This window comes from Rattus norvegicus, chromosome 13 (genome assembly GCF_021556685.1).
Source record: "Rattus norvegicus strain SHRSP/BbbUtx chromosome 13, alternate assembly SHRSP_T2T, whole genome shotgun sequence".
NCBI lineage: Eukaryota > Metazoa > Chordata > Mammalia > Rodentia > Muridae > Rattus > Rattus norvegicus.
The window spans coordinates 73,599,563-73,613,200 of NC_141546.1; the positions used below are offsets into that span (position 1 = coordinate 73,599,563).

The 13,638-nt window shown below is 41.7% G+C and overlaps 1 protein-coding gene across 1 annotated transcript in view; it reads right to left on the reverse strand.

Moving 5' to 3' along the window:
- Nucleotides 1-13,638, reverse strand: part of Pappa2 (pappalysin 2) — a 274,186-nt gene that overhangs the window by 160,274 nt on the left and 100,274 nt on the right. Inside the window, exons 5-8 of the mRNA NM_001427778.1 lie at nucleotides 10,855-11,148; nucleotides 8,900-9,092; nucleotides 5,043-5,164; nucleotides 1,901-2,390 (exon numbers count right to left, since the gene is read on the reverse strand). Of these exons, the coding sequence (NP_001414707.1) occupies nucleotides 1,901-2,390; nucleotides 5,043-5,164; nucleotides 8,900-9,092; nucleotides 10,855-11,148 (1,099 nt within the window). The remainder of the gene's footprint in view (nucleotides 1-1,900; nucleotides 2,391-5,042; nucleotides 5,165-8,899; nucleotides 9,093-10,854; nucleotides 11,149-13,638) is intronic.

Sequence of the window (13,638 nt, forward strand, 5' to 3'; positions counted from 1 at the left end):
TTGGGGTTTCCAAAATACCTTTAAAATCTTCTATACTGGCTTTTAGGTATTTTAATAGGAAAGGCACCTAAATATTAAAGACTCTTAAATATTAAAGACTCGAAAATTTCAAATTAGTTTTCCCATTTGAAAAAAAAATCATCTCCCGAGAGTGTCAGATGTTGTTTTTAAAGTAAACCCAATTTTATTCCAATCAATGTCGGTGGTTAGTTTCTTTTATTGGGTGGTTTCTTCTTGTCCAACCATGCTTTAAAGTTTTATACTGCTCTGTTTTGGGAACAGGGATGGATGGAAATGCTACTGTGTGTTTATTCTTATCATGGGAAAAACACAGCAGCAGGTAATTTGGACCTCCCATGAGCTGTGTCTGTGAAGGGCAGTGTTCTACTGAGGAAAGAAGATAGAGTCAGTTGGAAATAGAGTTTGATTCCTAGGATGTCCATCTATTAGCTCTGAGGTAAGCCAAGCCTTAGTTTTCTACCTATGAAACAGAATATTACCAGCTTTAAATATTTATGGATGGATATCATAAATAAGCATATCAACTGAATATATAATCTAAATCATGCTGTTTGCTTTCTAAAGGTACCTCATGATCTGAATTCTACTTTCTTTAATTTCCTTAGCCATTTTTTCAACCTTCTGATGCTAAAGAAGAATAGCCACAGAAAGAAAGATATATTAGAGCTCAAACTGGACATTTTCTTCTAGGTTTTATAGCTGTGGTGGACTGCCAAAGGTCTACCCGAGTCAAGATGCACACCTGTACTGTTCGTGTGACTTCTGTCTCTCCTTTTAAGAAAAGGAGGTTTATTATTTGAATCTGGAATTTGGCATGTTACATTATTAAGAAGAATTTGTATCAGAGACTTGAAAATTATAAGAAGTGGAGGGTTTACTGTTCTTGCTTCTAGGAATTCCCCCCAGAAACAGACATTCATCCAGGAGAAACAGCCCAAGAGAGTGCTGAGTGGTCATGAGGAAAAGAGTCCTCACAATCCCAGCCATGTCCGCTGTCTCAGCTGAGGGCCTCATTGTGTGTATGATGTTATCCTAGAAGCAAGCAAGCAATCCAGAGCCTATCAGCTGGTCCATGCATAGAATAACGAAAAAGGTGTGCTACTGTAATCTGATTACTCCTAATGTGGCAAAACTTAACTAGCATGGCCCCTCTGATAAAGCTATTGTATCCTCTTATGCCTGCCATGCAATCCCAGGTGGGGGAGGGGAGGATTTGCCTTTCACTCCACCAGCATCTAAGGCAGACATGAAATTCTTAACCCAGTCTGCATCTCCAACACTGAGCATACTGTGCCAGGAGCACAGTAGAACGCACTAAATGTAGAGGGAAAGAAGTTAAGTGAAATAACTGAAAACTAGAAACAGAAGAGAAGAAATGGAGGGGGGGGGAAATCTTTAAGGAAAGGAAAAAATAAAATGTACATTATGAATGAATCATGAAGCTGTGTTTAACATTTGAAAGACCTGTGGCCTTTTAGTGTAACTATGGAAGGATTCACTATAACTTGCAAATTATGGAAACCACACTGATTATTGGAAAGCTTCGAGAGGGAATCCAAAATAAAATTGCCACAAGTCAGAAAAATCTGATTCTGGTCAACTTTAATATTAATTTCACTTGCTCAACTGAAATACCTCACACACTAATTTCCCCATTACCATAATGATGACATTGGCAGTCAAAACACTTGCTTTTCCCTTTTCTGTGAAACATTTCTTCTTCATTTATGTATGTCACTTAGGATAAATGCTCCCCTGGACTTCTTTACTCTCCTCCAACTAAAAGCACCAATTATTAAAAAGTAGAAGCAGAAATAACCAAACTGAAACAAAGTCCGGAGAAGTCTCATGATTTGGAAGGTTCTGCTGTCCAACTTACGTATCTGTGAACTTCCTATGTGGATGCGTCACCACCATGGGCAAGCCACTGGAAAAAGGAGGCTCTCGGAGAACCTGGTAACTCACAGGTCTGCATCCAGAACACAAAGAACTACTGGGCCTAGAAGTCAAGAGAGCAGCATCAATTTCCATTCGTTCATCAAAGGTATAGACTTTCGCTCCCACGACCTTCTCATCCACGTGAAGTTTGATGGTGAGCGGCATATCACAAAAAGTGTTTAAGGGCCCAAGATGCATAGATTCTTTGTGTTCTAGCAAGATCTCTATGTCAAAGAAGGCCTTGGAAGAGTTCACGGAGAGGTAAGTGACCCAGAGGGTGAGGGTATCCGCTTGGACCGGGTGTTGGAAAAGCAGCTCCAAGCTGCAGCCTTCTGCTGGGCAGGGCACCGTCATATTCATGTGGTTCAGGTGGAGCTCAGGACTCCAGGCCTGCAAGCTAGGCTCACAGGGCTGATCAACATCGGGAGGCCCTGCGGAGACGAGAGAAAAGATGCGTGAGGAACCACCTTTAAAATCATGCAAAGGAGCAATCCGTTTCAGAAGGACGAAGAAGACTTTGGAATTCTTATAGGAAGCTCATCATTTTGAGGGTTGTCTCTTAAGTGTTCCTCAGGACAAAGTGTAGAAGTAAAACATCTCCTCCCACTACTGTCACTTGTGCACTGTGACTTTTAAACAAGAGAGTCCACGGGGAATGGAAATAGAATGGGACAATGCTGCCATAGATGGAACCATGAGGCTAATGCTGAAAAATTAAGTTCTGTCCTTATAAAAAACAGTTGAGCAGAGAATTATCTATACATAGTTTATTAATAACTATGTTATGTTAACATTCTTAAAGCCCAATACGAACTTCAATTTACTGTTATGGTCTTTCTGGTTTTCATCTCTAAATTTTTATTTCCTGAGTACCCACCGTGGCACTATGACTCTTAGCCAAACTTTAAAGTCATGCACTGTGATTTCTATTTCAGTTCAAGTACTTCTATGCAGGTAGGTAACCATGTGTAGGAAACCAGGAAATACAAACGCATATGATGGAGCAGGGAAATCTAGAACTCACCAGCCAAGCAAAAATATAAGGAAGAAAAATATCAAATATCCCAAATACATTGCAGTCAGCTCGGGGGAAATAATCCACATGAGTATCAGTTTCTTTTACGTCATATGAGGAAAATTGAACTAAAAGTATTGAACAATGAAACGCCATATTGAGGCTCTACTGGACACTATGCCGGAAGCTATGAGTCTTGATTTTTCTTATTTATAAATAAGATTTAGAAATGGATCAGTGCTTAAGAGCACTGACTGCTGTTCCAGAGGTCCTGAGTTCAATTCCCAGCAACCACATGGTGGCTCACAACCATCTGTGATGGGATCTGATGCCCTCTTCTGGTGTGTCCAAGGACAGCTCAGTGTATTCACATACATTAAAAGCAAAAACAAAACAAAACAAAACCAAAAAAAAGAACAAACAACTTCTAAAAGAAATAGGATCTGTCATTTGCCCTTCTAGGGCAAAAGTAAGCCATTTTTTCTTGGCAGAATTTTCTAGTAGTTATCTCTAAATACCAGCAAATCACAGGTCCCCATGTTCCAGTCAGCAGAACCACTTCCTGTCAAAAGTTTATTATGATATTACGTGAAATATAGAATAGAAACCCAGAGAGTTGTCTTAGTTCCTTTCAGAGTACAAGAATTTGTAACCGCAACTTTGAATTTCCTTTCCCTTTGCCAGATAACTTTGAACTTTACCCCCAAACTAAAGAGAAAACAATTCTGGGTCAAGGAGTCAGACCAGCACTGAAGTCCCAGCATGGAACACTTTGCCATAGAAAGGACTTTGGGTGGACCACCAACTTCCAAAACAGTCCATTCCTGTGAGTTTCACATTCGCTTTCTATTCTTCCCCCAAATTTGTTTTGAAAAGATTCCTCTGTGATCAGTCTTACCATCACCTCCATCCTGTTTTCCCCTCGAGACCCTATCATGTGGATGTATCTACGAGCCCAAGGTGACATTAGGTGGTCATTATAGACTCATGGGTCATTTTTGTTCTCTTTTTCTTGCCACAACCAAGGCTGAAAATTAATTCAAATATACTGTTTCCAAAAACACCTTTCTCAGTAGTTTTATGGATCTTAGTAACCTCCAAAAAGTCAGGGATGTCCAGAAGATAATAATTTCACCAAAAATAATGGTGAAGAGTCAGGCACAATGGCCCTCTCTAATCCCAGCACATTCTGAGGCTGGGGCAGGTGGAACTCTGATTTTGAGGCCAGCCTGGTGTATAGAACAAGTTCCAGGATATCCAGGGGTATACTGAGAAACCCTGACTTGAAAAAAATAACAGCAAAAACAGAAACAAAAATAAAAACAACAAAAAACTCACAGCCAAACAACCAAGCAAAAGATGGTGAAGGCACAAGTCAGGCCCTTTATCAGGAAAGGCTGGAATCTGTGTCAACAGCCTCTTCTGCATGGGCAATGAAAAGACTCATGTTGAAATTTGTCTTCCAGATCCTTATGTACATATGCGAGTGAGTGTGTGACTGTTAGATAACTTGGGAGAGGGACAGGAAATGAAATAACAAAAAACATCTTCTCCCTCCTAGAGCCTAGCTTAGATCACATTCAAAGCACAACCAGTACCCGTGATTAATGGACTCATAAAAATAGTGTAGATGAGAACGATCCGTGTGGAACACCTAGTCCACCCTGCCCCCACCCAGACTTGCTCAGCCAGTGCATGAGTGTTCTCAGCAATGTGTTCTCTATTATTCTCCTGATATAGTTAGCTTACACCATCATGCACCAAGCTTGCTCAGGGACCAGGAGGCATATGCTTTTTGGCCCTAGCTCACCCTAAGGTTGCCCTTGAGATGAGCTGAGTTCTCAGGCTCCCTGTGTTAATTCTCTGCATCCTCACAGCCTTGGCACATTATATTGAGGCAGGACACAGCATGCAGAAGCACTGGCCATGTTTCCAAGATCCTTGGTATATTCAGCAAACCCTACCATACCCATATGCGAAACCACACAAACATAGATCACTGCTTCATCCACCATTGTGCATGCTCAGTGATCACTAAAATATTCGTCAAAAATCCATGGTACTTTACCCACAGCCTCCTCTGGGGTCCAGTAACCGGAAGAGTCACACACCCGCCCAGAGGATGCCTTGTACACATACTGACGGAATGTCCCATCTTCAGTGCAAGCACCACACATGCTGTCAGGGGTCCTGGGGAGAGGAAGTATGAGGAAGGGATGTTATTATGCTGAATTAAGGAAAAGAAATCATGAAGACTTTGGGGAAGGATGGTGCTACTAGAGAATCAGGCCCCAGGGGACAAGGGAACGTATTTATCATTGCAACCCAGGTTCTTCTGTGGACCTCATCTTTGGGGAAATTCCAAGACACAGGGAACCTCAAAATCAGGAAAGTTTAACAGTCATAAAAGAAGCCCAGGAGATGTAAGGGAGCCTTTTTCCTAGAACCATCTGAACCAACACAAAACCCCTTTTGTATTCAGTAAATAAGTGTCAGAAAGGCATAGAAGACCCACACCTGTCCCCTAAAGCAATGCTTTCCCAAGTGAAGCCACTAGCTATATGTGCTATGACTTTTAATGCCCTACTTTTACCTACATGTATAAGATAAAGTGTAAAGTGCAGTGAGTTTTGATTCTCCATTGTCCATAGCAATAGGTCAAAATTCCTTCTCAATACCAGATGGTACGTATGACAAGTCAGCTCCTGCCTTAGCTCCTCCAGTTCCTTCATAAACATTATGATTCTAGCACACATCCCACCAACCGTGCTCCAAATGCTCCATGCCCATCTTGCTTCACGAAATACATGTTCTTACAACGATCCCACCACACCACGCTCCAATTGCTCCACACCCATCTTGCTGTTCTTACAATGAGCAAATGGACTTTCAAACATCCTTGCTCTTACAGCACTTAATCAGCCCTGCCCTTCGCAGTGGTACTTAACCTTCCTTCTCTGAGAGGCTGGCTGGTACATGCTTCTCTGTATATACCCCTACCTTTGGCCCCTTTCTCAGGACACTGCTGTGTGTGTCTACAAACTTCTATCTATCCTCTTCTGACTCCTGGGCCTGTGAGTATATTTTAGTCTGTTCAATTATCATGTCCTTAAGAATCAGCACACAACTGCATTCAGCAAACCCTTTGTAAGGATGTCTGTGAGGTAATTCAGTCTACAAGGAGGTTTTACAAGCATCCCATTTGGAGAAACCAGAACATGTAGGGATAACTAGACTAAGTAACAAGGACCAACTGCTTTCTGAGACTTCTCTCTCTTCTCCCTCTGTCTCTGTCTCTGTCTCTCTGTCTTTCTGTCTTTCTGTCTCTCTGTCTCTCTGTCTTTCTGTCTCTCTGTGTCTCTCTGTCTGTCTCTCCCTCTCTCTCTCCCTCCCCCCTCTCTTTTAAAAGGGACACACACACACACACACACACACACACACACACACACACACACACACTTGGAATCTTAGAAGCCCAGTTGTGAACAGCATATCTGAAATGCTAGCTTTACATCAAGGTAGCATATAAAAAATATGACTAGCAGATTAGTATCTTATAATACACTAATGAAACCATATTATTAAACAAAATGTAATTGTGACAGGGGCCTCCAACTATTAAGCACCTTATGTACCTGGCCTTGTGTTTCTTGTGTTTTTCATAACTTTTTCCTAATCCCTGTGATGATACCATGCTTACAAATAAGAAAACTGGAACTCAGAAAGCCTTAAGTCAGTTGCCCAATGTCACAAATTCCATAATTCTTTTGAGCAAGCTCACAAACACTATCTAGTGTTGTATTTTGGCAACTAAAAGGTGTAGTTAAGACCCACCCTCTCATTCCCTCAGTATTCATTCTAATGTGGACACAATTCCAAGCCACATTTCCCTGATGCATTTGCCCTTCTGAGGCAGCTTCAGAGTGCGTAGCTGGAGCTCCTCTCTGACACAAGGATTCCAAATATCTACAAGGGTGGAGTAAACATTACTCCAGGCGTGACACAAATTGCTGGGCATGTGACGTGAGTCTCTCCAACACACGTGCTAGAAGGCCTCAAAACTGCAGCCTACCTCGCTGAGAAAAGGAAGCAAATTGCTGTCTTTTCCGCCAACAGACACTCAGCCAGCCAGTTCTGATGTCTGCTTTATCGTAACGTTTGTACCAGAGAGAGAATTGAAAGATTAAATTGTTTACACGTGTTACGTAAACTGATGTAAAACTGGGGTTTGCATGTACCCACAGAGGACTTACTGTTCAGCTGGTCCTGCCAAAGCTACACAAGGTCACACTTGCAGGAAGACGATTCTTATACACATTACATAGATGTATGCTGAATCATCAAAGGGGCCCATGGAAATCTGGGCGCCGATGACAAGGCAGACTATTTTGTAGCGCTGTGAGTGCTAAATGATGTCATGACTAAGCATGAGTCAAGGAATGAGGATTTCAAGAAACTGTGAACATCACTTTGAAGAAGAATCCACTGGCTTTAGAATATCCTCATCTCTCCTTATCTGCCCAAACCTCAGGCGTTCATTAAATCTAGAGAACATGAGTGCATGCTCCAGGGCCATCTGCTCCTTAGCTGAACCTGGATGGATACCCACAGTAAAGTGTTGTCCAAAGAGGAGCTACTGTCCACTGGTCCTGTACCCACTGGAAAGCACAAAGTGGAACTAAGGGGTTACTTTTTAAAATTGTAAAGGCCACAAATCTGGGGAATGGAAAAGGATGCAGAACAAGTCACCAGAAGGAGTGAGAGTGACTATGGTCAAATATATGGAAATTCTCAAGTAAAATATTATATGAAGAAAAATGAAGGAGTAGATGTCTACCTGCAAAATGGGAAAACTGAAAATTCAAAGTATTTATCTAGTCTGTCCTGCTCACTTCTGGATTTTTTTTCTGAATCACTGGTTGTGGGGTCTTGAGCTAGCCCCACCTCCCTCTCCCCACTTGCATTAAACAAGTGAAGCCAGATATCACAGTGTCTCCCACACAGTGAGACTGAAGAGAAAACAGCTTCCCCATTATTTAGTATCTGAGTGTAGGTTTCCAGAAAGCAAAGTCTACAGGATTCAAAGATGCCTTTTTAGTTAAACCATATTCCCTATTGCCACACCACACACACCAGATCTGTCTGTCATCTGTCTGTCTGTCTATCTATCTATCTATCTGTCTATCTATCTATCTATCTATTTATCAGTCCATCCATGCATACATCCATCATTCATCTATCTATCTATCTATCTATCTATCTATCTATCTATCTATCTATCCATCCATGCATCCATCCATCATCCATCGATCGATCTATCTATCTGTCTGTCTGTCTGTCTGTCTGTCTGTCTGTCTGTCTGTAAGGATTTTCCTGAGGTTAGATTCTACAAGTAAGCAAAGGAAGAATGGCAATTGGCTTCAAGTATCACGATTTTCTTTCTTTTATGAGTAGGCATTAAGTGTTTACTATGGCAGTCAAAGACAAAAACACAAGCTGCCAGCAGAGGGGGCAGATAGAAACAGGTGAAAGCACTCCTTTGGAGAGTGGCCATCAGGCAGAACAGAACAATAGTGATAGAAATGCTGAGCTCAGTTTATACTCCCCTACAGTTTCTTTCCTCACTAGAACTGACATAAGAAACATGATCTACTTCCCCTGCTACAGTCACCATTGTCCAAAAAGACAAACTTTCCCTGCAGAGGAACAGCTAGCTAAGACAGATGTGCAGGCAATGCCTGGCCAGTTCTCCAGGCCACTCTTGTGTGGAGTAAGCACACACGATGTACCTCTGGCTCCCATGCAAGACCCTTCGCTCTGTTAAGGAGCTGAGCCGAGGGTAGACTCAGGAGGTGGGGATCCCCTCATTTTAGACTTTCTCCACATTTTTGTAATAGTTCAAAAATAGCAGAGCATCTCTCTCACCTGTCATATACAACTCCGCTGATAGGAGGCAGCCAATGGATAGTGAGGGACTTGTGGGTTTGACCAATAACCATGGGTGGTATGGGTATGGGGGTGGGCTTTTGGCTTTCACTCCATTGCTGATATACAAGATCCAAGTAGCAATGCATCCGGGCCACCTGATTGGGGGTGAAGTTGTCAGTGCAATCGTCATCTGTGGAGACAAAAAGGGTTTTGAGGCTATAACCTGTACCAGTGCACAAAGACATATCTTACTCTGCTCTCACTATCCCTGCCATCCTACATCTTACATTTATTAGACTCAGGAAATATTAGACTCTGTAAAGAAAGGCATTCTTCTCTAGAAAGAAAGCCAAACATGGAAAAGGGAAAGCAGAGACTTGCTTTTCTCACAAGTAAGGTTGTTCGAAGTCACAGGATTGTCCTAAGCCAGTGGTTCTCAATCTTCCTACTGCTGTAAACCCTTATCACAGTTCCTCATGTTGTGGTGACCTCCAACAATAAGATTATTCCATTGTTACTTCATAACTGTAATTTTCTGCTGTTATCAGTTGTAATGTAAATATCTGATATGCAGGACATCTGACGTACAACATCATAGGGGTTGCGATCCACACAGAGAACCGCTGTCCTAAACTGATGGTTACTACTGAGCACACCACAAGGTGGCAGTGTTTCAGCAGAGGGTCTCCTCACTTATGTTTGGAATTACCTACATCTTCTACATAGACCTATGACCATGCCCAAGGAGGGTCAGTGGAGAGAAGCTGAAATGTCAAGGAAGCCTCAGGGATGCAAATGATATTCCTAACCTGTCAGAGCCAGCAAAATCCCTGTGTTCACTATACATTTCATAAGGTTGAAAACCAGTCATTTTCATTTCGAGCACTTTTTCTATTTGGAGTAGACCAACTCTGTCCCTGCCCCCATTCTGCCTCTCAACATTGTCTCTGCCATACTTAAGGAGTCTTTTCTTCTAGACTCTGTATGTCCAAGACCATCTGTCTATTCCTTGTTGAGGGAGACAGAGGTGTCGATGCTTATGGATTCAATTCATTGTTTACGACGATGACATTTGGAGAGAACCATCTTCAGAGGCCACAGACAGAACCAGGTAGCTCATTGTTCTGTCTTATCTTTGAAACCATGAACAGGGGCTGGTAGTTTCCCTTTTATAAAGACAGAGAACAAACAAGTTGCTTTCTTTCACCATCAGAGTAGGTGATCAAATCAAAGTAGTCAGTTTTAATTATAATTATGCCTGTCTTTAAAAGAATGCTTGTTGCTACTTTTTGCCAGAAATAGAAGAGGTCTTGGAAAGAGGCAAGAAGGATGATCCAGAAGATGACCCCAAGAAGAACCAGGCCATACAATGTAGTTTTCACCAGGGCCAACAAAGAAGGCACCATTTTAAAAATCAAATAGTATGATTTTGAGCATAGTACATGGAAGGTCAGCTAAGAGTCAGTGTTGTGTTAAAAGAGAGTCTGAGTTTTTACACAGCATAAGATAAAAGGTTTTTGGTGCTTCACTTGATCAAGTCAGTTTGTGAACTATCTGTAAAACTAATGAATGGAAGTCTCCACCCAGAGATCTGTCATTCATCACTATCTGACTAGAGAGCCTTCAGGGTACAGCCTTCAATAAAAATCATCACAGTGTAAAAGCTGACTAGATCTCAAGAGGGTTTCCAACTTTGTCCCATTTTATTCAAGACAGAAACATCTTTCACTTTCAAGCTCTCATGGAAGAGAATCCAGTCAACAAAAACCTGTAATATCTCAGTATGTTGTCAAACTTCAAACAAACATATGGAAAATATAGGAATACCCAGTCCAAAGTATACTTCAACTCTGTGACATGAATTTCCCTTGGTCTCTTAACTGTACCCTACTAATTCCCAAAGACACTAAATGGTCTTAACAGGAAACAAAACCATGGAGTCTTGGTGATACCTGTGTAGCTCATGTAGTTATTGAATGGAGCCCGTGGGAAAAGGGTGAAGCCGCAGGTGTCATTAGCTGGCTCTGGGTCCCGACAGAGCTTGCTCTTCGGTGTAGGAGCAGTGTCAGCACACAGGTCTCCTGTCTCCATGGATGGCACTGTTTCTCTACAGGGGTCATCACAGGATTCTCTTTCGCTGACTCCTTTGAATACATGGTAGAGACCCAGGACATGTCCCACCTCATGGATCATGATGTTGGTGTGGCCAAGCATACCATAATAGGCTGGGTTGAGGACGACACCACCTGTAATGGAAAACATCTTTGAGAAAAATAAAGGAACAACAGCCACCCTTAGTTATGCCTTTGACAAACACCAAGAAGTCCATCACAGCCTCTACAAAAATAGTTTATATCTAACATAGTGGCATCTAATTATGTTCTATGGACACCTCCAGAACTAACCTTCAGACATTTCTCTGATATCTGTCATTGGGTCTTTATAGTGACGAAACATATCCACATGAGAGAGGCAAGCTTCTCAGCCCCAGATATAAATTAAACAACTGAGGGAGTGAAAAAACGAAGTTATAAATGCTAACCTCAAATATTTCCAAGTTAGTTCATGCATTAGTATTTTAAAAGCTTGGCTGGATTGCCATTACTATAGACAGATGCACAGGAGGTCCAGGGAGAGGCAGCTAGGGAGATACCTAGTTCCTCTATATACTCTCTGCCATTGTCCATCCGGCCTCCTAGAAACATCACTGCCTGTAAAGAGGGATGATATTGCCACATCGGTACACTTTAGGAATATTTGGAAGCTATGGCTATGGCTCAGTCAGTAAATGTTTAATTTGAAAGCATGAGGGACTGCACTCAGATCCCCATTATTCATGTAAAATTGACTGGGCCAGCAGCACAATCTGAGTTTCAGCGTTAGGGAGGGAGAGCAGGGAAATCCTTGAGGTTTGCTGGTCAATTAGTCTAGCAGAAGCAGTGAGTTTCAGGTTAGATACCATATTCTGCATCAAAGCTTAGGTTGAGGAAAGCATTGACATCAGTCTCTGTCTTCCACACATGAATGTGAACACATACATAATAAATAAAAAAGTATTTGGTACATGCTAGCTGTTTAATAAATAAGAGAATTACTTGACCACAGTTGATCAGAAAATGTAGAGGAGAGCAGATCATGAAGTACTTAGTCCCAACACCTTAGGTTCAGAGAACATCTTGGAAGAGAGAGTAGAAAAACTGTAAGAGCCAAAGGACCTGAACTGCTACTGCAATATGATGTCTTCTATTCTAGGCCATGGAAGCTGCACCCATGAAGTCTCAACATGATGGTTCCCTAAGCAAGACCTTCAAATTGGTAACACCAGTTGAAATGCCAACGTGGGTGGGAAAAATTTCATGGAGAGTCATCCTTAGATGGAAAGGTACAGGCAATTAATGACTTCTCAGACAAGAAGAGATTATCTTCCCCAGGGAGGAATCTTTTAATTGTATTAGAAGGAGCCTTGTAATAGTACTGAATGCAATACTAGTTATTCATCCCTGATAACATATACATAGGAAAAGCACTAAACAACCTTACAAGTTTGTATTTATATTATATATATATGTGTGTGTGTGTGTGTGTGTGTGTGTGTGTGTGTGTGTGTGTGTATTCATATAACAGTAAGAGGTGTGAGAAATAAGGGGTGGATCTGAGAGGGGCAGGGAGTAAACATGATAAAAATATAGTGTACACAATTCTCAAAGAATTATTAAAATATTAAATTTTTGGAAGAATGTTGCTTTTTTTTTAATAAGCTCACCTAAGGTTTACCTCTCCTACTACTGAGGAGCTAGCATTTCCCACTCACCTCAGCATTTCCATAGGATGCCGAGACAGGTGTTCCCAGAACAGGAAGTCACATGACATGAGTTTAGAGCTGGCTTCAATCTGCCCTCCTTACTAAAGCCCACCCCTGCTACCTTCCTTTTCCCATAACTAAACCACTTGACTTGGCATTACTTTTTAGGCCTCAAAATTGTCAGAAAAGACTAAGTCTTATCACCAGTGCCTGAGAAAGAGACTATCAAGAGACCTGGGTTCATCCTTCAAGGGTTAAGAATCACCCTGTGCATCAGTGTCAGACTGGCCCTTGCCTCATGTCTTAGTGTAGTGTAAAGACTGCCTTATTCCTAACAACCACATTTTTTCTATATTGATGGTCTCGTGGGGATGGCCAGTGCTCTAGAAAAAAGCCCTGCCTCTCTTTTGCCATGGTCCGTAAAGGTATTGGGACTACGAAGATGGCAGCCGATGCAATAAATGACAGAACTCAGGAGAAACTGAAACAATAGTGTGAATGGATGTGGAAGGTTTTTAAAATACAGTTTTGCCTAAGTCTAATCTTTTTCTGTTGCCAGAGTTTCCTTACATCTTACCTCATTAGGATGTGAACAACAGAATCTTGAAAGCATGGAGTAGAGGATCCTTTCCTGGATGTGGATTTCTAAGGGCTGTGCCATCTGAGTCCTGAAAGGACTCTGGATTGGCCAGCAAGACAGGTTATCTGGACGCTGTCATCTTTACCTCCACACTACCAACATACCCACCACCACATTAGGCTAAAAAAGACCCATAAGTTGAAAGAAAAGAGATAAAAGATGTGTTGGGAATGTGTATCCGACAAAGTTGATCTTCCTGTCTTTTGAATATCAAAATTTAAGGCAGGTTTTTGAAATCAGATAGTAGGTGGATTTTGTATCATTCTAGAAGTAGATTTCTGAGGAAGTGTCCTA